The 22,354-nt window shown below is 38.4% G+C and overlaps 1 protein-coding gene across 1 annotated transcript in view; it reads left to right on the top strand.

Moving 5' to 3' along the window:
• The window catches only part of LOC134539758 (long-chain fatty acid transport protein 1-like), a 46,341-nt gene that overhangs the window by 11,226 nt on the left and 12,761 nt on the right, over positions 1 to 22,354 (top strand). The window contains exons 2-3 of the mRNA XM_063382034.1: positions 19,920 to 20,070; positions 21,476 to 21,713. Coding sequence (XP_063238104.1) covers positions 19,920 to 20,070; positions 21,476 to 21,713 — 389 coding nt within the window. The remainder of the gene's footprint in view (positions 1 to 19,919; positions 20,071 to 21,475; positions 21,714 to 22,354) is intronic.

Below are 22,354 nucleotides of genomic sequence, written 5' to 3' on the forward strand. Positions count from 1 at the left end.
AACCCAAAAATGTTAAATTTTGTCCACTGTACGAAAGTTTCAACAAGTGAAATCGTGATGTAGCCTGTAAAAAACGTAGTTCTGTTCTATTCGCATAACGTCTGCGTATTTAAAAGTTTTCGGAACATTCCACTTCGAATATGGAAGGTGGTAACGCAAGCAGTTGAAAGTAGGCCGATACTTGCGTTGAGTTTTTTTGCGCACTGCGTAGTTCATAAACGATTATTTGAAAAAAAAGTCGTTACTGAACATTTTGTGACGTGTATTCTTGCGTAGTTTATAAACCCGGTCCTAGAACCGTTCCATAATGGCACTAAAAACGAATGACTGACCCGCAATGTATTTTACCTACGTTTCACAGTCATTTTGCCGCTTCCGAAATTCACGGAACCGTAATAAATGGCCACGAATGAGATTGGAGTCCACGATCATGAAAAAAATTATTTAATTGAACTAAAAATAGTTATGAGAACGTAACACGTGATAATTTACGTAAATAATAATATTAAACCACACAGGAATGAAAGAACACTAGTAATTACTGTAGCTACCTACTAGAAACATTATTCAACGTATTTAAAACCCAAACAAAAATGGCTACCACCCTTGCGCACGGAGTAACGTAAACGGAAGAGCTGGGCATTGACGCGATAAACCGTACGGTCCCGTGTCGTCTCCGTTTACGTGTCACTGTAATACAGGCCTACGGCTTTGATTATAATCTTGGAAAAAACTCAAGACGCAAAATGTTCAGCAACCACATTTCAGTTTACCGGTTCATAAACTATTCAACAACTCAAACTCAACAAAAGTATTCTTGAACCTACAACTTTTTTGGGTTGTGGCTTGCGTTTCCGGCGGACATATTTTAAGAGAAGTGTTCAGATTTTTTTTTTAAAAGAAGTAGACGTTATGTGCATATTATATAATTATATTATGTTTACGTATGTTGAACTGTTACACAGTGAAAGAAATTAACACTTAGGCTACATAAGATTATAATTGACAACTTGTTTTGTTCCGGTGATAAATCTGAATTTTTGAGAGAAGCCCGGGGTAGGAATTGGTTTTCTGCAGTTTTACAATTACAAGTTGCTGGGTTGGTGGTTGTCTTGCGACTTTCACGCTCTATAAAGGACTGGTTTTCTTGGGAAGCCTTCTTTTCACAGACGAGAGAGCCAAACTCCCGATCGTGCATCTTCGGTTTTTTTTTGTTCATTGTAAATAAATATGGCGGTGTTGATAAAAAGAAAGACCATAAACAAGGCAACGGTATTTATTTGTAAGCCGCCATATTTTTCGTTTGCCGTGTGTCCGTGAATTTTATTTTGGACAACTCATAACTAATGGTCAAGTAGGTCATGTTAGCTACATTATAAATACTTTAAAACATTGTGGACGGTTTGATTTGGTTAGGATAGCTACATTAAAAATACTGTGAAATCATGTAAACGGTTTCCTAGCGCTGGATAGCTACATATTAAAAAGTTATTTGCTAAGCAACCATAAAATGATTTTACAGGATTTTTAATGTAGCTATACTTACCTGATATAACCAACCATCCACAATATTTTAAAGTATATTATAATGTAGCTAACCTATCCTAATCGACCGCAAAATTTGATGCCACACCGGTTTATACAATGAGATAGAACGACGTATGACGTATGAGTAAGCTCAGGGACGTAGCCAGGGGGGGGGGGGGGGTTAGTGTTCAACCCCCCCCCCCCCCCCCACACCCTTAGCTCCAAATCTTTAATTAATTTCTTATTCATCACTTAAACAAATTTCATATTAAAATTAATAAAATTTTTACCATTACAACACTTAAATTTAAGTACCAAATACTGCTAAAATAGCACTATTTTACACCTTAAAATCCAAACTTTCCCGGGGGAGGACCCCCGGACCCCCCGCTTTGATACGGGGGGGGGGCATGCTTCTTAACACCCCCCATACACGAATCCTGGCTACGCCACTGAGTAAGGTACATCCCAAATAAATACACTTGTTGGGGTACGGGAAAAAAAAAAAAGCGAGCGTGAACTTCGGGGAACTTCGGGTGTGGCTCTCTCTTCTGTGAAATGAAGGCTTCCCGGTTTTCTTGCGTTGGTAGCTGTAGTTGTGTCGCCGGCCGCGTCCGTGAACCCTAGAGCTGTCCGGGGAGTGTTGGCCGCTCTCGCCGCCAGGCACCCGGAAGAGACGCCGCGACCTGGTTGGCGCTTGTGGGTCACTGGCGCTCCTAGGCGGCACACTGATCCCACGGAGAGCCCTGTGTACTCTCTGCGGCCCCGTGCTCCGGCACAGGGGGGTCATGTCTGCACGATCACACGTCCAACCCCCCATTCAGTTCATTGTTGCGCCACGTTGGTTAAAATCCCAAAACATCGGCCAAAGTGGAAATGTTTTCAGCGTGGAAACGGTTTCAAATGACTTTTTTTTTTGACGTGATAACGTCTTATAAATCGATGAACGCCGGCTGCACGCACGGAAAAATTGTCAACGTTCCGCCTGAGCCGAGCGTGCAAGAACCGGCCAACCGCCGTGCGAGAAAATCTTCTGTAATATATCAAACGGGTTAAGGCGGTTTTTTTTTAACTAATTGTTCGTGATTATATTTAAACAAATTGTTTGAATTAAACCTGCAAAAAACTGTAAATGATATTTGAAAATTAAAAAGTATGCAATTTTTCATCAATGTTTTCTTATGACATCACGTAAAATTATCGTCCGTAAACCGACTTTACAGACAACCCCATTTTTTTTATTTTATTAAAGTGAGATTCTAATACGTACTTACTAACCATCATCAGACGTGGTCAAGCACCATTCCTGCAATATGGTGATGGCTAGGTTAAAAAGTGACTTCAACTACGTGACAGCTTGCCCGTCTCCTGACAATTCCTAGCTCTTAGCTCCAGCACTTCTTCCAGGCCAAAATCTGGTACAGTTGGTCCAATATTTTTTTGTATAAGAATAAAAGGCTCTTGAAAAAGGCTCATTTTTATTGTCATGGCCATTATTTGAGAGCTCTTCCTGGGAATTAGCCACGATAGTTCTATCATATATACTATGTTCATAAAAGAATGTCCCAGCTATAAATTTTAATAGTATATCAACTGTAAGCGTAACTTGAGTTTTGGTTCAAGGTTACAAAGAGTAACTCATGAACAGTTTTAGATAAGCGCACTGCTTTGTTGTTTTCTCGCTTGCAGCGCCACCTACGCAAAATGGCGACTCCTGAGCTTGAAGCGCTACACACAGTCATCTATCTTCTCTTTATCTCTTATATATATATATATATAATGAAAATGGTCTTCGTTTGAGGCTCAATCACGCCTAAACCACTGATCGTATCGACATGAAACTACCACCATTCGATGCGAAATTTTTCCTAGATGGTTTATGGCTATTTATTTTTTGAATTCTAACGTTCCTTCATTTTTTTATTGCTGTTTTACTTTTAAGAACATTTATCCCGCAAATAAAAACAAAATACAAGCGTTTTCTCTTGATTCTATTGTTTTCATGGATTTCAACGGAGTTTACTAAACGGATTATGTTCTTTTACATTCAGCTAAGAATCTACTTACAAACTTCCACGCATCCACCCACCAACTCCCACGCACCCCTGCACACCCACTCTCAACTTATATGAAATGTATTCTTTGTTTTGTTTCTCATTTCTCAACTATTCAATCACAATGTGCCACAGCGAAGCGTGGCAGGGTACAGCTAGTGTATGTATATATGTATGTCGACGGAAGCATACTGCTATATAAATGTATGTTGGCAGCTGGGAGAGGTAACTTTATCACCTAAAACCTGAAACTATGAACAAGATGGTGTAACTAAACGCATTGTAGCAGAACCTGAGGCCTATCGTACATAAGCTGGGCATACGTGGCGCTTATTACCTTTAGCGGTATACTGATCACAAGCATACCTCCGGGGTCGCCTCGGCTGGTCACTGTAGTGGATTTAGGAGTTAGCGCGCACTCATGCTTCCTACTTGCTAAACCGATTATATATTTTTTAATTCCTGCTAAAGCATGGAATTGTGTGGTGATTTTAAATAAAAGGTGAAGTATATGGTGTGGCTTGGTTTGAAAGTCTCCCCAAACTATTACCGATACAAAACTAAGAACTTTGATAAGACCTGTATATATCAGGAGCAATTTTTTTGGGTTGGTGGGGAGAGGATTTAATGGGATGTGTGTGTGTAAAGCATGTGTCCCTCCCCCCGCATTTTTTTTTACCCCAGAAATATTTTTATTTGACTGAATTAATATGAGTGTGTTGGTTGTGGCGATGAACAAAAAAAAAAAAAAAAAAAAAAAAAAAAGAGGTACTCGAATAGGAGAGGATGGGCGAATCTGGATTTTGAGCGGCTGTATTCGTGTGTAGGGTGAAACGATGGAAGAGGAACTTGACTAGATAAATTATAATGATAATAAGCAAGTTTATTTTCATTTTGCATGCTATTCTCAAGTTGTCTTAGAAAAAAAAAGCTATGACAACTGTCTTCAATAGTTTGTTTCTCCATTCGGTAAATCTGTGACCCCTCAGTTTTTTTTTATTTTGTCTCTCCTAACGAGGCTGCTTCGGCGGGGTTTTGCCGTTACGCAAGAGACCAGCTCCCGTCCTTCAGCGAGACATTGCGGGCTTTCCAGCCGATAAAACTCTCGCTGCTGGAACCGCCCAAAACCTACCGGTTGTCTCCGGCTACATTTTTAAACCTGAGCTTCCGCGTGTCATTATCACGGAGCGATGTGGCGCGGTAATCAAGGTGTCTTGTAAAAGAAGCGAAACTTCTTTGCTGAGGTGGCTTCGAGCGTTAGGAAAATTCCAATCGCGTGAGGGGGAATAGTTGGGTACGTGGTGGGGGAACCGTTAGAGGAAGGGAGTGCGTCAGCGGCGACGCCACTGCAACGCATGCACTAGCGGTCGAATAGGGTGACTGAAAAAAAAAGGGGGGGATTAGGTATGTAGCGTAGCATGCTTTATACTAGTTGTAACGGTCGGAAGGTGAGACGGCAGGGGAGATGTAGCAATTACACTGCAGCGATGCTACGGAATTCTCGTAATCCTGCTTGTGTCTGTCTACTCTCGGTGTTTTTTTTTTAAAGTTATAACTTCTAATGCGACTTCCAACAAGGTTGCGTTAAACATTTAACGCTACCATGGAGAATTATTTGCATGCAATTAAAAACTATTTTTTAATGATGCCAAAGAAGTATAACTTCTCACGCGCGTACCTAAGTACACGCTCCCATTTTTTTTTTTTTTTTTTACTTGATCATACACGCATTCTTACTGTTCTCAATTCTATCTTCTGTTAAATAAAAAAAATACTAAAATTTTGTCTCTAGCTGTACCTAATAAGCAAGAAGTTTCACTTGTGTTGCGCGTTGTCTCCACGCGCACACAAATTTTGTTCACTTCACTAGACAATTTATAAAAATGTTCACAGGCTTCCACGGAAATTGTCTGAAGTAGCTTGGTTTTCTGGGTTGTAGCCGTGTACTTGGCGATAAATTCACCGACATTACCTACTGGTAACTGCTCCCTGATGATGGCGACTGCAATGTCGACCGAAACGTTTGTGAATTTATCGCCAAGGGCACGGCTACAACTCAGAAGCCAAGCTACTTTAGACAATTTATATTTGAATGAAAAATTGGCTCTATATATACTGACGAGTTAGTGGGTCATTGTGTACATTCTGATGGTTATCATTTAAATATACGTTTATAAATTGAATTTAAATGATTTTAATTTATATATATAATATGCTAGGCACCCGTGCTTCGCTACGGCAGTCTGCCTGCAGACAGAACAAACTTGCACTGCTCATTATACATGCCCTCCTCGTGGGGTGCGCCACTGTCGTTGCAAAAGCATTTGCCATGGATACGCAGAAGGCATCAACGTTGCCGTGGAGACTAAGAAAGAAACAACAATGCGATGGAGACATTTCATCAAATAATCGAAATATCACCTAGACTGTGATCTTCCCCGTGTTTCGAAGGCCAAGTACAAAATTTCAACTCAATTGGATGAAAGATGCGCGAACCAATAGAAGACGGAACACACAAACGAACATAAAAACATAATTTTCAAATATAAGATAACATTTTTAGAATGCTATTGTAATGATATTTTACCATTTTTATAATATGTCAAAAATTCTAAAAAAAACGTTCAAATGCAAAAAGGACTAAATTCTTTTTGTTAGGAATTAATAGTGTGTGATTGAAAGGGTTAAAATAAAATTTCCTTACAACGAAGTAATATTTTTTTAATATTCGTGGATAATACGTAACAGTGTAGCTATGTGTCACATGGCGACTCTTGCTCTGAATCTCCTGTTTTTATCGTGATCTATAGATCTTCTTAAATACTTCTACTTATATCTTAATCAGTGCGTGATGTTTGTGTGCTTGTTTATTTGCGCAGACTTGAATCATTGTTGAACTAAAGATTTTTTTAAATCCTGTTATCAGTACCAAGGGGAAAAAAATAAGATTTGAACTCAGCCGTTACTTATTCCAGCAGGTTTACATAACGTTGCTTGGAGTTATTTACAACCGTCTCGTATGGTGTACTCAAATTTGTCTTTAAGTTTTATCGTGATTTATTAATTCAAAATTCATCTCTAATAGTTTTTGTCGTTTGAGTATCGTGTGTATACAGATACATATTCATATAGCTTAGTTATATTATAGCTTAGAAGAAGTAAGCGAACAAACAAATGCGCGGGTAGCGACTTCGTTTTAATTTTTTGAGACTTTGTTTTATGGATCCCACAATGAGTCGAGTGCTCCTGAAATTATAACCTCAATTTATACATATATAATATTTATGTATATACATATACATACCTTGCTATTAACATAAATTTTAAATACTAGTTTATGAAAAATACTTTTCTAATTTATGAAATTATAGTACAATACAGAGTATATTACATGAAATGTGAAGGTACATTAGACAAGAATGGTATGTATAAAGTATGTTATTTTGGTGCAAAATGAACCAGTTTTGTTAATTACCTTGGCTAATAAAATAGGTTAATTTAATCACAATACAGTTTTTTTCTATTTTCTATTAAGCTTAATGATTTCTAATATAACTTGAATGACTTATTTTTTACGCTTTTAATTTTTGGCAACGAAACGTAAACTAAACGTTACTTACAAAAGAAGTACGTAAAATATGTTACGTTCAGTACATAGGAGTGTAAACTAGTGGTATCTAATTTTTATTTATTTTTATGTATGAGTAGCGTTGTTAAAAAGCCCGCATGTCAAAATTGGTGAGTTAGATAGGTATCTAATATTGGACGAAATTTCTCCATCAAATTAAGTTTGATTATAACCTCAGTTGTGATTTAAGCTGTTTTTTTATGCCATACAATATTTTTTTATTGTTTGTAAATTTGCTTTCGTTGAGAATTTTTGAAAAGAGGGTTTATTGGCAGTATTTATATAGATGCAGTTATTCTAAAAAAAAAATAATTCGATCATTACCGCCAATTTAAATTAGCTGACGACTATTGACTATATATCCCATTAAATATTATGCTGTGTATACTTTATCGAAGCCAATTTTGAAAATTGATAGATCCAAATTTGTTACGGCATCATGATAACCTTTGAAACAAAGATGCCGTGTTTCGTTCTCCTATCCCTCCGAAGTTCACAGCGCTTATTGAAAAATGTAATATTCAAACTGAAATTTTAATATAGCGTGCAATTTTTTTTTGCATTCCTGTTTATTCGGCATTTGAGTTAACAATTTCCTCGTGTTGCCGAGGGCCACCGCCCAAGCCTTGATGATCTAAAAATGGCCGCTGCCCTCTCCATGTACGCTTACTCGCTTCTCATTACGTACTTAACTCTGTGATCAGGGGCTTGCATCGTCTGCATGCTTTCATGGTAACCGGGTGTAGCTTTATTACCTCAAGCCTCAAGGTCTATGCCGTGTTTTTTGTACGCCCAAAACATTTGTACGTAATGTTTGCATCGTGGAAACAGCTTTAAATATTTTTTTTATGAAAGTGACAGTTATTAACGACGGAGATACCAATCAATACTTACGACGTGGTCAGGCACCATTTCCGCGATTATTTTGGGCGCAACAATATGGCGACGGCGAAGTGGAAAAAAACAGTGACTTCAACTACGTCACGGCAGCCGTCTCCTGGCAGTTCTCAAAACTCCCTGTCTGTGATGACGTGTTTATCAACGGTACGTGACGAGCGGCCCCCTTGTTTTGTAGCGATGTTTTGGAACGCGGCCAAGTGCGTTGCGACGCCTGCGTGGCCAAGTGTTGATTCCTCGCTCGCCGCGACCTTGCGTAACTGCGTCTCGGTGCGTCGACCGTAGTTGGCGGGGCCACTTCCGAATTGGAAAAAAAAATAGAGCAAGACTCTATAGTTTAAGAACATTCGTAACTTAAACGCTCACGAACTATTGTTAAAAAATATAATTTTTTGTAAATAATTTTCTTTGAAGTTAATACTTCTTTAGGCAAGTTATAAAAAAATGATTGAAAAAAGGTGCATAGAAATAAAAAATATATATATGTACTTTTAAATCTTATACGTCAGTGATTGATATAGAATACTGGTCCATATCATTAAAAACATTTTCATTGTGAATATAAGTGACATAAATTGTTTTTACAAACCTTTCCAAGTGTGTGTGTATACACGTGATATTATGTTCCAGTATGTATAATTTATTTTCGTTTTAAATTATTAAATTATAATTTAATAAATAATTTAAATTAGTAAATTAGGGCGAACATTCAGCATATTTATTGATTGTCATAAATAACTAAATTTTGTCTCGATTATTTTACTTAATTAATAATTTATATTAATAGTATTGAATGCTGAGTATTTATTACAGATTTAAAAATTTGATTGAATTTATACTTTACAAACCGTATTCATAAGTTATTTTATTTCTAATAATTATTTGCATGCTAAATTAGTTAGTTTTTTTTTAATTTATTACGCCAAGTGAGTGTAGCTTCTAACGCGCATGCAGCCATGGACCCTTCTCCCGGGGGAAAAGGTCGGATTCCGCAAAATTTCCGCCTCCCCTTCCTATTATTTTTTTTTTCTTTCTGGTTTGAGATGAATCCGCTCATGCCCCAGCTCACTAGCAAATATTGGTGCCTTACGTGGCTGTGCCCAAAAGTCGAGAAGTAGCCTGCGACTCTTGAGCGCGAAAGACCTACAAACAGCCTCACGAGTTCGTAGAAAATCATACAGCACTTTCACGGGACTCTCCAATCTGGGCAGTGAGTAGAAGAGGTCTTCAGTTCTCTGTGAAGATGTGTACCCAGCACGCTAGGCTAGGTTGCCTGTCACACCAGTGAGATCGCATTTCAGGGTTACGAAATATTAATTTGATTAAAATGTGTGTGTGTATATGTGTGTGTGTGTATATATATATATATATATATATATATATATATATATGAAATTCTTCTAGATCACAGCACGAGCAGTATTTATATTGATGGTAAATTTAAACGACAAAAGTAATACTAGAACACTAGGTATTCTTGTACTTGAAACATTATTTAACGTTTTTAGAACATAAAAAACAAACATGGCTATACCACCGCAGCCAAGTACTCGGCTTCTATTGGTCGCACGCATAAACGTAAACGGAAGAGCTCAGCATATTGCCGAGATAATCCGTACAGGTCCGTCTCCCTTTCCGTGTCATTGTAGACCGGACGTGGACGCGAGAACATTGGTTGTTGAATTCCGGCGCTCCTTTGTTAAAACGTTACGCATGTGAAAATGTTTCCTCACACGCGAAGAATGGAGATTGTACACAAAACGGAAAAAAAAAAAAATCGCTTTTTTTAGTTTCTTGTAGCGAGTAAACAATGATGTGTTGCTGGCCTTGTTAGTGCTGGGTCTTGACTAAAACAGCCGGTTGTTGCGTACAAAGAACTCTTGCTCGCATCGAATATATTAGGATTTTTGTACGAGCCTTGTTTGATTAGAATTATCACTCGATGTTGATATTAATTTTTTCTTCGTTTTTTCTTCACTGCTTTTAGTTTAAGGCTGTTTATGCAAATTTAATACTAGCTAATACATCTGCATTTGTTGTCACTAATATTATAAATATACCCTAAATATACCCTAAATATATACCCTAAATCCTGCTTAATAAATACAAGAAATTGCTTGACATATCATGTCTATGGGTATGTATAAAAGAAATAATGTAATTTTGTAATTCAGATTATCTGAAAATTTTTTAAAATGTTTGTTTTACTTCAAAGTTATATGTATGTAAAACTAAATATGTATGTGTATTTAAAACTGTGTACATGTAAAACTGTATGTATATGTATAACTGTAAATATGTAAATGACATGTTCCATAGCCTTATTGTTTCTACCAAAAGAAGGCTCAATGGAATACAAATAAATAAATATATGCGTGTGTGTGTGTGTGTGTGTGTGTTAAAAGTCGCTCAGGTGACAATTGCAAACATTTGCGCGACTTTTTTCACTCATTATATCAAAATAAATACACGTTGAAAATATTTTGACAGAAAAAACTAATGCAGGACAGGTATAGTGTTAAATTTACAAAAATAGGCCTTAATTGTTGATAATGACAAAAAAATTAAAAAAAAAATTAATATATTTAAATGGCATGTGAGAGCCCATCTTAAAACTTATAACTTTTACGTCCACAAAATACCATATAGTGACTTATTAAGAGGTAAAAATTGTTTTCATCCGCATCCGGTACTTCGAGGCAGTATGAGATATAACTTGAGCACACGTGACTTTAATTGAAGCTGAAATACGTTAAGGAAGTTTTTTTAATGCGCAGTGAGAAGGTTTTGATATGCATTTTAGCATGTATTTTAAATGTTTTTTTGCTGTATTATAGGCGTTGTTTTGGTCCAGATGCTAATTTTCTGCTTTCCGCGTAATGGCCTTAGGCCCAAAGTGAGCAAATTACCTTGACCTTGTAATAGTGCACAGTAATCTTACGTCAGGAGCTGGGTTATTAGATCACGTGTGAGCTAATTAAATCATTCAAGGTTAAATAATGAAGGATTACAAAATTATAGCTCTGGTGACAATCAAAGGCATTTTTTGTTCTTAAGGATAATCTTGCGATCGGAGTGAAACTGGAATTATACACATACGTTTCCAATTAATTAATTAATGTAGTTAGATTTTTTTTATAACAGGCTAGATGTGAGAGTTAATTCAACCCCCCCCCCCTTTTTTTTTCTCTGCCTCTGTCTTCTCTCTCTCTCTCTCTTTATGTATCTCTCTCTCTCTCTATGTATCTCTCTCTCTCTTTATGTATCTCTCTCTCTCTTTATGTATCTCTCTCTCTCTCTTTGAATCTGTCTTTTTCTGTCCCTCTTTATCTCTAGCTCCATCTGCTCTGCTCTGTTGCTTTGCTGTAGCTCTGTTGTGCATACGCCAAGGGTGAATCCAGCTCTAATCAGAAAATGAGAGGGGGTGAGGGGGTTAATTTTAAGGAATACGTCAGAAAAGGGAAATTGTTCATGGTGTATATATTAAATACTGGCTGCCCGACCCGGCTTCGCACGGTTGTATTAATTGGGGGGGGGGGGGTAAATGAGACCAAATCTCTTATTTACAGTTATAATAAATGAAATAAAATGAAAATACAACTTTGTAATGTACCTAAGAAAAAACGAATAGCACCGATGGTTTCCCGACTCTAGAGCACGCAACGTTGTCATGGAGACGAAGTACCCGCTGTTTCCCGGGCTTAAACACCAATCAACATTGATAATTAGTTTATTATTAATTATAAATTATTAAGACCATTAATCGAAATAAAAACTATCCTATCTCTCAAGTTGGAAAAAATTACACATAAATGCCAATTTTCATCTAAATCGGTTGTCTTGGTGAAGAGTTCACTGGAAACAAACATCACGACACTGGATTTATATATATTAAGATATATAAAACAAAAGGAAGAACTTCCGTTGTTAATTTTTTTGAACAGTAATTGTGAGGATTAGTTACAAATGTTCTCTATCTACAGCACCTTGTTCCTGGTTTTAATTTTTTTCTCACTTTGTGGGGGGGGGGGGTGGGGGGGGGGGGGGGCTGCTTGCTCCCACCTGGACACGCCCTGGTCATGCCCTATTGCAGGTTCATGCTAGTTTTCTTAGAAAAAAAATTCAAAAATTGACAATACGCTAACACACGAGAAACAAGACAATATTAGCCGATGCCAAATTTTACATATTTAAAAAACAGAGTACTTTAGAAAGGGAGAAGAAACACTGATAATGTTGCTTGTTTTTTGTACTTGTAGAAATTATATATTAAATATTTTTATATGTAATTTTTCTACTTTTTTTTTTATTTCTCGAACCTGTCATTTTATTGGAAATTTTCTTATTTTGCATTAATCAAGGATCGAACTGAGGTGATCTATGTTTTTTTATATAAGAAAATTGTGTTTTCAACAACATTTCTTGACGCGAATGACATGTGGTTTCCGAGCCCGCCGCTAGAATTCGGTGCCGGAGCAGCTGCGTCTAATGTCGAATAATTCGATTTTCAGAGCGAAAGGGTAAACTATATAATGAAACGGCTCCGATAAAAGTGAAGAAGACTTGAAAAAAAAATACTAAACCCTGGCTTTGGACCCAATTTTCGACAAGGAATTTAATTAAAATACAGCCCGTATTGTTTAAATTCATTACACGGTTAGTACTATGCGGCTTCACTTTGGGTTTTTAGAACTTAAGTTCGCGCCATCCTCCACAGATGGCAGCACCGTGATTGTTACACATTTCCGTACCTTGTCTTCCGTCGCACTGACGAAATTACTGCTACCTTTGAATATATATACTGTATAGAAGTCGCTAGTGGATAGGATTTACTCTACGTTTTTCAGATACGTATGATGAGCAGCTTGGGAACTTCACCGCTGCAGGGCGCTGCCGTAACGCCCTGTATCGTCTTAGGTTGTTATTTACAAGTTAGAGCGCAGCACTATCGCCCGCTGTCATTTACCCCCCCCCCCCCCCCAACCCAACATTCACTTCAGCTCAAGGTCGTTCAACGGAGTGGTAAGGGGTGTTTGAAGAGTTCGACACTTGTCCGCTAGGGACCACCACAAGTCGATGCCCTAGAGATGGTGGCGATTGCGGCGGTGAATTAACCAACTACCTCAAAACCGTATTAGAAATTTTAACCTGGGCTGGCGACTTCTATACAGTATATATATTCAAAGCTGCTACCGAACGCCGCAAACCGAGCAGAGATGTTAGCACATCAGAAATTGTTGAAATAACGAGGGGCAAGTATTCGGGCTTGTACGGAAGGGTTTGTGCATCGCAGAGCTTCCTATCTTTGGGTCGATGATGCTGGGAAAGGTCTCTGGAGTGTCCGGGTCGCAGGTCGCGGACTCATTAACTCCTTGGCGAGGACGGACCTTGGACCGCTACTCACTTGTCTGTCTTATCGCTCTGAGCTGGCCACGACAGCCCCGTCATTCTATAACGATCTTCGCCGAAGGAGCATGAAACTGTACAGGGATTTTTTTTTGACGTGACAATGGATAATAAATTGACGAACGCCGGCTGCACGCACGAAAAAGTGTCCCGTTACGCTGTGTCCCGTTACGCTCATTGTACGCTTGCGCCGCATCTATCTCTCTTCCACTCGATTGGAACAACCATCGATTTGACTTTTTCGAGGCACAGTAAACTTGAAACACTCCCATTCGTTTTCTACTTTTCCTACCATCGTCCTATCCTTAACAGAATAACACAGATTGGAAGAAGTTAAATAGCAAACATGTATAAAAGTTATAGTTAAAATAATCTCTTCGTTAAAGTAATAAACATATTTGAATTAAAGAGTGGAAATAAAAGTAAATTCATCAATTTAATTGTAGATTTCATTTCACTCATTCTTTGAATCCATACAAAATAGTGATAATTCAATAAAAATGATTCAATTTATTCATAAAAGTATGCAATCATTTCATCATTTTTTGTTATGACGTCACGTTAAACTATCGTCCGTAAACCGACTTTACAGACAACCAATTTTTTTTAATGTGTAACATCTTGTCTCTCGGTATACGACTTTTCGTTGGAGTAATTGCGTCAGTGCGACGGATGTCAAGGAATGGAAATGTGTAACGATCAACGGTGCTGCCATCTGTGGCGGATGGCGCGAACTAAAGTTCTAAAAACCAAAGTGATGCCGTATAGTACTAACCGTGAAATGTCGAAAATCAGGTCCAAAGCCGGGGGTTTAGTATTTTTCCTATTTTTTTTATCTTTATCGGAGCCGTTTCATTATATAGTTTAACCTTTCGCTCTGCAAATCGAATCATTCGATAGTTGTCGTAGCTGCTCCGACAGCGAATTCTAGCGGCGGGTGCGAAAACTACGTTTGATTCGCGTCAAGAATTGTAGTATAAAACACATTTTACGTCTATATGTATCACGCTCGGCATTTAAATAATTTTAAGTTAAATTTTGTGTGCGAGTTTCGTATTATAAGGGTATTCGCAACATGAGAACACATGAATTTGCTTTTTATCGAGGTTAGATGTGACCATATGTGTGTGTGTGTTTGTGTGTGTGTGCGTTTGTGCAATCACGTCTCAAGAGGCCTTGAACAGCTAATCAGTGCTTTAATAGTTCCTGGCGTCGCACGAAATATTTGAAAATATTTTTTCTTCGTTTTATTTCGTGTTTTTTTTTTCTAAAGAGAATATAAATGTCAGATGAGCTCGGTTTGCACGGTCAAAAAAAAAACAGTAAAATTTTCCTAAAGGTCATGTACGGCACCATCAAACTAGTTTTCAGGGGCAGTTATTAGTAAGACGATGTCACAATAATTATCTCCAGCAATTTTTTAGTAAGTTTCATTATTAGAAAAATTTTTAACAAAAGTATTTCTTGGGAATTCGGTTATCTTATTCACATCGTACGGAAAACGCAGAGTGACACCCAGTGAAGGCCAAATTGTTTTTTTTTTTGGGTTGTTTTTGAGACCAGTTTTCGGTGCAAGGCGTTGACTGAAGCGAGAGTCGTCAGGGACACTCGCCTTTTTTAGGCAGGGCCACATTCTTGCTCTGCGTTGAATCTCCGTCTCACACGCAGGTTATTTCATTTCCTTCTTATTACGAAACGAGCCTTTGTAACTTTGATCTTTCATCTTTCTAGGCCACGTAACCTGACAAACAGGTGGCGGACGAAAATATTTTTTTTCTTCTCAATTTAACAGTTAAGTTATTGTGGGTAATGCAAGGTGAGCTGTTACTGCACCTGCAATTTTGACGGCATGAGAAGCCGCCTCGTCTATGGCTACTTCTGCGGTAACATATGCCAGTGTGTGTCGGTACATGACTACATACATCTGGTCAAAAAAAAATTGTTGTTTTGTTTTCAAATTTCCCTCTTTCCCTCGAAAAAATTCCAGTATCCGCCACTGGTGGAACCCTCCCTCCCCCCTTTCACGCCTTTTCCCTCGATTGTGAGTGCGTGCGGTTAGCTTTAGTGCGTGTCACGTTAACTTTATCGCGTCGGGGTTGGCGTAGCGTGACCGGGATTTATTGATCATGCTTGCAGCACCGTAACACTGGACCCACTGCCAGCCGGGTTCTTCGTGGAAGCAGTTTTGATAAGTTGCCGGGAAGATTTTTTTTTTTCCGCGAGAGTCATCAAAACTTGTTACGTATACTCAGGAAGTTAGGTTTTCAATTAATTTCACCATAAGGTGCTCTGAAAGCATAGAGAAAGGATTCTGTTTCTTAGTCATCGTGAAAACCACGGAGTCAAGAATTGTCAGGAGGACGGCATGCTGTAACGTGGTTGGTCACCTTTTAGCCCAGAACATTACGGAAATTATGCTTGCTAACGTCAGATGAGGGTTTTAAGTATGAATTAGAATATCCGCGTTAGAAACAGCCACTTTCAATTTTTAAAAAGTTTCCACAGTGCAAACAATACACTTGAGCCAATGTTTTGGGCGTATAACCAATATGGCGCAACAATTAAATGAAAGGGAAAAAAATAAGGCTTCACACAATCACCATGTAATCATGCAGTGTGGTCACCCTCTGGTAGAAACCATGGTGGTAAGAAGTAACTGTTTTGGTGAATGGGATCTTTTCCTGTTAATAATTGAAGTGATAACGAACCCGTTTCTACCTGATGGAAAAATTATATATATTTTTTTGTTATAATTAAGTTCGGTGATCATTCCTTCCTTGCAGATGTGTTTTTTTGTTTGTCCAGCCTTTACTTCATGATGAAATTTTTAAAATTATTTTTCGTGAATTATTTTTAAGCTATCAAACGTTTAGCATTAGAGCCTTTATTCAGTTTCGATTGGTTTTGCTATCCAATTGCTAACCAGTTGACTTCAACTCCATATACTAATTGCCTCCTTAGTAAAAACAATGATTTAGACTTTTATCAGCAAAACCTAATCGCGGATAGCAGTCACCTTTTCGGGGAATGATATTGTAGCCTGAGCATAATGTTCTCGTCATGGAATTACATAACTGTGAATAACTGATTTGTATTTTAATAGTGAATTAATTGTAAACTTCTTTTGGCTGTAATGGAACGTAGTTTAAATGACAGCTATAACGTGCCCCATCCTTAGATTGCTGTGTTCATTTTAATGGGCTTTTACTCTGTTAACAATTTTCGATACCTGCTATTAGCGCTGTCCATGTTTGTGTACTCTGTTGCCAAATATACCCAAAGAGCACAGAAGTTTTACAGAATTTTATTTTTTAAAAGGAAAATTTAGTATGAAATTTTGGAAACACATTATCTTGTGGTTAATAAAACGGAACTGAAAGCCGCCACATCGGTTTCAACCTTTTATATCGGTAAATATTAAAAAAAAAAAAAAAAAAGGCTCTCTTTGACCATTGTACGTTCATCAGTGAAGTGTCCTTTTTTTAATAGTGCCCGACTGCTGCAAATAGTTTCTCCTATGAAATAATAATAATAGACGGTTATTAACAATACTTTTAGTTTCTTTCAGATTGTATTCAATTGTAATAATATTTCCAAAAAGTCACTATTTTATGTTATTAAAAAATCAACAAATAGTAAGAAAACAGTTAAAACTTGTAATCATCAATAGTATACAAAATTTAAATTTTAATCCTACAAGCCAGGTAGTATCAATCTGGCAATAGTAGGCGCCATTTTCTCTACACTGCAATCTAAGCGTCCTAAAATTTGTGGCATTTATAAAAGAAATTCACATTTTAATTATAACTAACTTACATACATTGTATCCACTCGACAATGCCGGTATTATTCCTCTACGCATTGAATCAAATATTCGTATGAAAACGCAATGACTGAAATCAGGATCGTAGTGCTAATTTAAATACATATTCGTTTTGTATGTACCATTTTGTTTTGCAATTGCCTGATTCAGCAAGTTGCTCGTAACCAGTAATATATGAAATTAAAAATGTTATGTGCTCACAATCTACACTGTGCCTGACATAATGTAAACATGTAAATGTGTCTCCAAATGTTACAATGCCCTGAGTTATCAGACCGATAAAGCACTGTACGTGTTTGAAAGAAAAATATATCTTTTTGTTTTCAGTCTGAACTTTCGAGTGACTGATAAACTACGCACTTTCAAGCCACGTAAAAAGTTTTTATCTGCGCTGTCACGAATAAAGCAGTACAAAGATTTTACGTCTGTGTTTGCTATGTAGCGTTTTCGTTGCACGATTCTGAGCGACGGAAACGGTGGTCAGAAAGTCTTGTATACAACGAGGTGATAAGAATTTTTCATCATCCGGTCGATCAAGAAAAACTCATTGGTCTTGAATAACAACAGTGACTATATAGACATTATCGGTTCGTGCTAAGAGTAGACACACAAGTATTGTAAGATGCAAAGTGTATAATTCATAAATGTACCGTTTATTGATGCTTGCATTTGTTTAGATTAACAAAAGTGGTAAATATTTGGTCCTGAAACTTCTCGGAAAGCCGACTAATCTTCCCAAATATGGCTCTGCATGGCTAGTGACCATGGCCTACGAGATTATAGAAAAAAAGGGGGGAGAGGTGAGAATGAGTGTTCAATTTTTAGTTTTATTAATGTTTTAATTTACCCTGATAGCAGGACGAATATTAAGTTTATTGTTAATATAATTCATAGGAAACCTTACAAGTAAAGCGATACACGCAGATCACGTTTACAGTCATGGCCACGGTAACGTCTACAATATTTAGATTTTTTTTTTTTAATTGTGGGGGTTTGAAAAATTGTACGTTAACCCCCGTAACCTTGATTTTCCCGACGGCCCTGTGATTGGCTGGGCTGGGGTCGGGCCACAAAGAGTAAGCAGTGACATGGCCCCGCCTAGTCAGGTTTTTTGATGAAATCTGTTTATTAAAAAATATAGTATATTACTGAAAAAATATGACACTATGTTCCATGATACTGATTTCTCCAAAACAGTGTCATTTTGACTGTTAACATTATGCACTTTTACTGTATAAAGATTAGAAAAAAGAATGACTAACTTTTCGGTGGAAAAAAAGAAGTAAATCGCACAAGTATTTTTGCGTTTAAAAGATATTTTAAGGGCTAAATGTAAAATGAGTAATAAAAGTTTTATGATTAGATGAAGTATTTTTTTTTGCCTAAAATTTGCTACATGCTAATTAAATGACTTTAACTGAATTTAATATTCAAAAGATTATATAGTTGTAATTAGAGTTAAGTTATGAATGAAAATGCTGATTAGTTACGTGATTTCAATTACATTTAGTTCTTTGTGGTGTATTAAATTGAATTTCTGTGTTATATGCTCTTCAGTGTTATCTCGGTTTTATCGCAATTGACCATATAATATTGTCCCTAGCCATAACCGATTCGTCCTCCGACATCCTTGAATTCTACCATAAGTTTCCATCTCTTAAGAACTCACCGCAGATGGCTTGAAAGTAGCAACAATTTGAAGAAAAAAAAATTAAAAATTGTATTTAATGCATTATGTACAGAATGTTCGCAAATTGCGGGGCATAAGTTAAATGCCAAAACAAGAAATTTTTGTTAGGAAACATTCGTCCGGAAACGAAACCCGGGAAAGTTAAAGGCGCGAAAGAGTAGCGCGCAAATTTGAATTTGGCGGGCTTCAGGGGGACTGCTCTATTGGCTGAGAGCACGCGCGATCGCAGCGCACCGGCGATCGAACGCTCCGCGGGAAGCAGGCGAACGACGTTCCGTTCGCGGACGTTGTTCCTTAACGTGATTTACTTGTTTTTGGCATCTAATGGCCTGCGTATTTGTGAAACATCCTGGAGGGTAAGACAAGATAGAATCACAGATAAGTTATTTTGTTGACTAGTGAAAGGTGAAGCGGGCGAGGGATTTTCGAAATTTTTCCCGAGAAGAAAGGTCCGCAAGTAACTGAATTTATTTCAGGACGGGAATAATAAAACACGTATACTTTCCCTGGGTGATATCTGAATGTGTTGGTATCGTGGTTCAACACTGGAGGTTGGATCTAGAGACCCGTGAATTTCGCGGATTCATTTCGTGTTATGCTAAAATTCAAATAATTATACCTTAGTGCTGCTTCTGTCATTGGTTCTTTGTTGATCTGGAGGACTGAGGGCCAATTAAGAGACCCTTCACTGATAGAAATGTCGAATCACAGGCCACCCATTCGAGACGACTCACAGGTCAGCAGCCAATGAACAGTTGGCATTTGCCCGAGTGTGTAGAGGATATTGGAGTCTATCCTGGAGGTCATCGGCTGGCGTACCGACTGGCCAATGAGCGCGACTCGCAGCGAGCCGCAGTCGACTCGACGTCGCGATGATTGTTGTTTTGTCCGCAGGGCCTTGTGCGGTTTCGCCAAGCTGAACGCCCGGCTGTGGTGGTACGAGAAGAGACGGTACACCGTGCCGCAGATGTTCCGCAACACCTTGAAGCGACACCCCGGCAAGGTCGCCTTCTGGTACGAGAAGAAGCCGTGGACGTTTGCCGAGGTGAGCGGGTCCCGTCGCAGTACCTATTGTTCTCTCTTCAGAGGCAAACTTTCCGTTGGGCCGACGCTTGGCATAGCATTTCATCCTGGTGTCCCAGGTTGGACGTACAGATACTTAAAATTCATTGGCGTGATAACGTCTTATAAATCGATGAACGCCGGGCTGCACGCAGGGCCGGTGCAAGGTAAATTGGCGCCCTAGGCGAAAAACCTTAATGCCCCGCCCCCCCTCCCCCCCAGCAGACACCCCAAAAATTATTTTCCTTGCCTCAAAATACATCACGTAAGCCTAATATTTTGTCAACAATCAAATGTAAGGAGGCTTTTTTTTTTTTTTTTTTACTTTTTTACTTATTACAAATCATAAACAGGTCACCGTTGACTTTAAATAATTACTTATATCAATATAAACATTCCAAACTGTTACAAAAATCCATTTTCATCTAGTTTCAATAATCGTTAAACATATTATATGAGCTGTTATGTGTCGTGCTGCGCCGCCCCCAGCTACTTGGCGCCCCAGGCGGTTGCCTAGTTCGCCTGTATGGACGCGCCGGCCCTGGCTGCACGCACGTAAAAAAGCATGACTCATTGTCACGTTCCGTCTAAGCCGAGCGTGCAAGAACCAGGCAAACCACCGTGCGAGAAAATCTTCTATATAATATCAAACAGGTTAAGGCGGGCTTTTTTAACTGATTGTTTTCGTGATTATATTTAAAACAAATTATTTAAATTAAATTTGCGAAAACTGTAAATAATATATGAAAATTGAAAAGTATGCAATTTTTCATCAATGTTTCCTTATGACGTTATCACGCAAAATTATCTTCTGTAAACCTGCTTTACAGACAACCTTCTTTTTGATTTGTTCCATTGATACTTTTTTTTTTTTTTTTTTAAAAGAAACGTTTTGTTATGCGCCACGTTGATATGATACTTTCTTACTCAGAAAACACTAAGCTTTATATCAATTCTTTAAGTATTTGTTAATGAATATTCATTTATTTTCTTTGCGCCAGGAAATGTTATGTTTTAGGGTAATTAATTAGTTAATTATGTTTTAAATATAAATAACAAATCAATACTGAATTTTGACAAAAAAAAAAAAGGAAATGTATGTTATATTTTTTCGTATCCATAAATACGCTATTTGAGGTCGTCCACTTCTTCCGGAAATATAATTTTATGTATTTGCAAGATGTGACCGGATTGGGAGTCTGCAACTGGGCTCAGCGTCGAATCCGCACTGCAGACTTTGCAGTGACCCTGTGGGTCATTGGTGTCACTGGTGCCACCAGTTGCATTCCCACGCTGCTCTCTTGACAGTTTCATGGCCCCGTGTCTCCATGTCGTCAAGTTTCTAGTTCGTTAGTTCGTGTAGAATGGTTGGGGTGTTTTCATTCCAGGTGGACGTGATGAGCAACCGGGTGGGCCACTACTTCAAGTCGCAGGGGCTGTCCCAGGGCGACACGGTGGCCCTGCTGATGGAGAACAGGCCCGAGTTCGTGTGCGTGTGGCTGGGGCTGGCCAAGGTGGGGGTGGTCACCGCGCTCATCAACACCAACCTGCGGCAGGGCCCGCTCGTCCACTGCGTCACCGCGGCCGGCTGCCGCGCGGTCATCGTCAGCGACGAGATGGCACCGGGCAAGTCCTTCTGCAGCTCCTCCTCATCTCCCTTGTCTTCATCTTCTCCATATTCACCATCTTCACCTTTCTCACCTTCTTCCGTGCCTTCTTCCTCACCTCACCACCTTCTTCCGTGCCTTCTTCACCACCTCTTCCGTGCCTTCTTCCTCACCTTCTTCCGTGCCTTCTTCCTCACCTTCTTCCGTGCCTTCTTCCTCACCTTCTTCAGTGCCTTCTTCCTCACCTTCTTCCGTGCCTTCTTCCTCACCTTGTTCCTTGCCTTCTTCCTCACCTTGTTCCTTGCCTTCAGCATCTCCATCCTCATGTTCTTCCTCACCTCTTCCTCACCTTCTTTCTCACCTTCTTCACTTTCTTCCGTGCCTTCTTCCTCACCATGTTCCTTGTCTTCAGCTTCTCCTTCCTCTCTTACTTTTTCTCCTTTTCCTCCTTTTCCTCCTCCTTATCCTTACCCTTATTTTTTTTCCAAATTCGTAGAAGTAATTGTAATATGTACAGTTCAGTGTCTTAGTTTTACTAAAGTCTCTTAAAAGCATGGAAGGTACAAATATAAAAAGAAAATATATATAAAAAAAATGAAGTCTCTTAAATCAGGAATTTTTTTTTTTAGTAATTTGAATGTCTCTTATATGACTCAAACT

The sequence above is a fragment of the Bacillus rossius genome, chromosome 15 (assembly GCF_032445375.1).
Source record: "Bacillus rossius redtenbacheri isolate Brsri chromosome 15, Brsri_v3, whole genome shotgun sequence".
Taxonomy (NCBI): Eukaryota; Metazoa; Arthropoda; class Insecta; order Phasmatodea; family Bacillidae; genus Bacillus; species Bacillus rossius.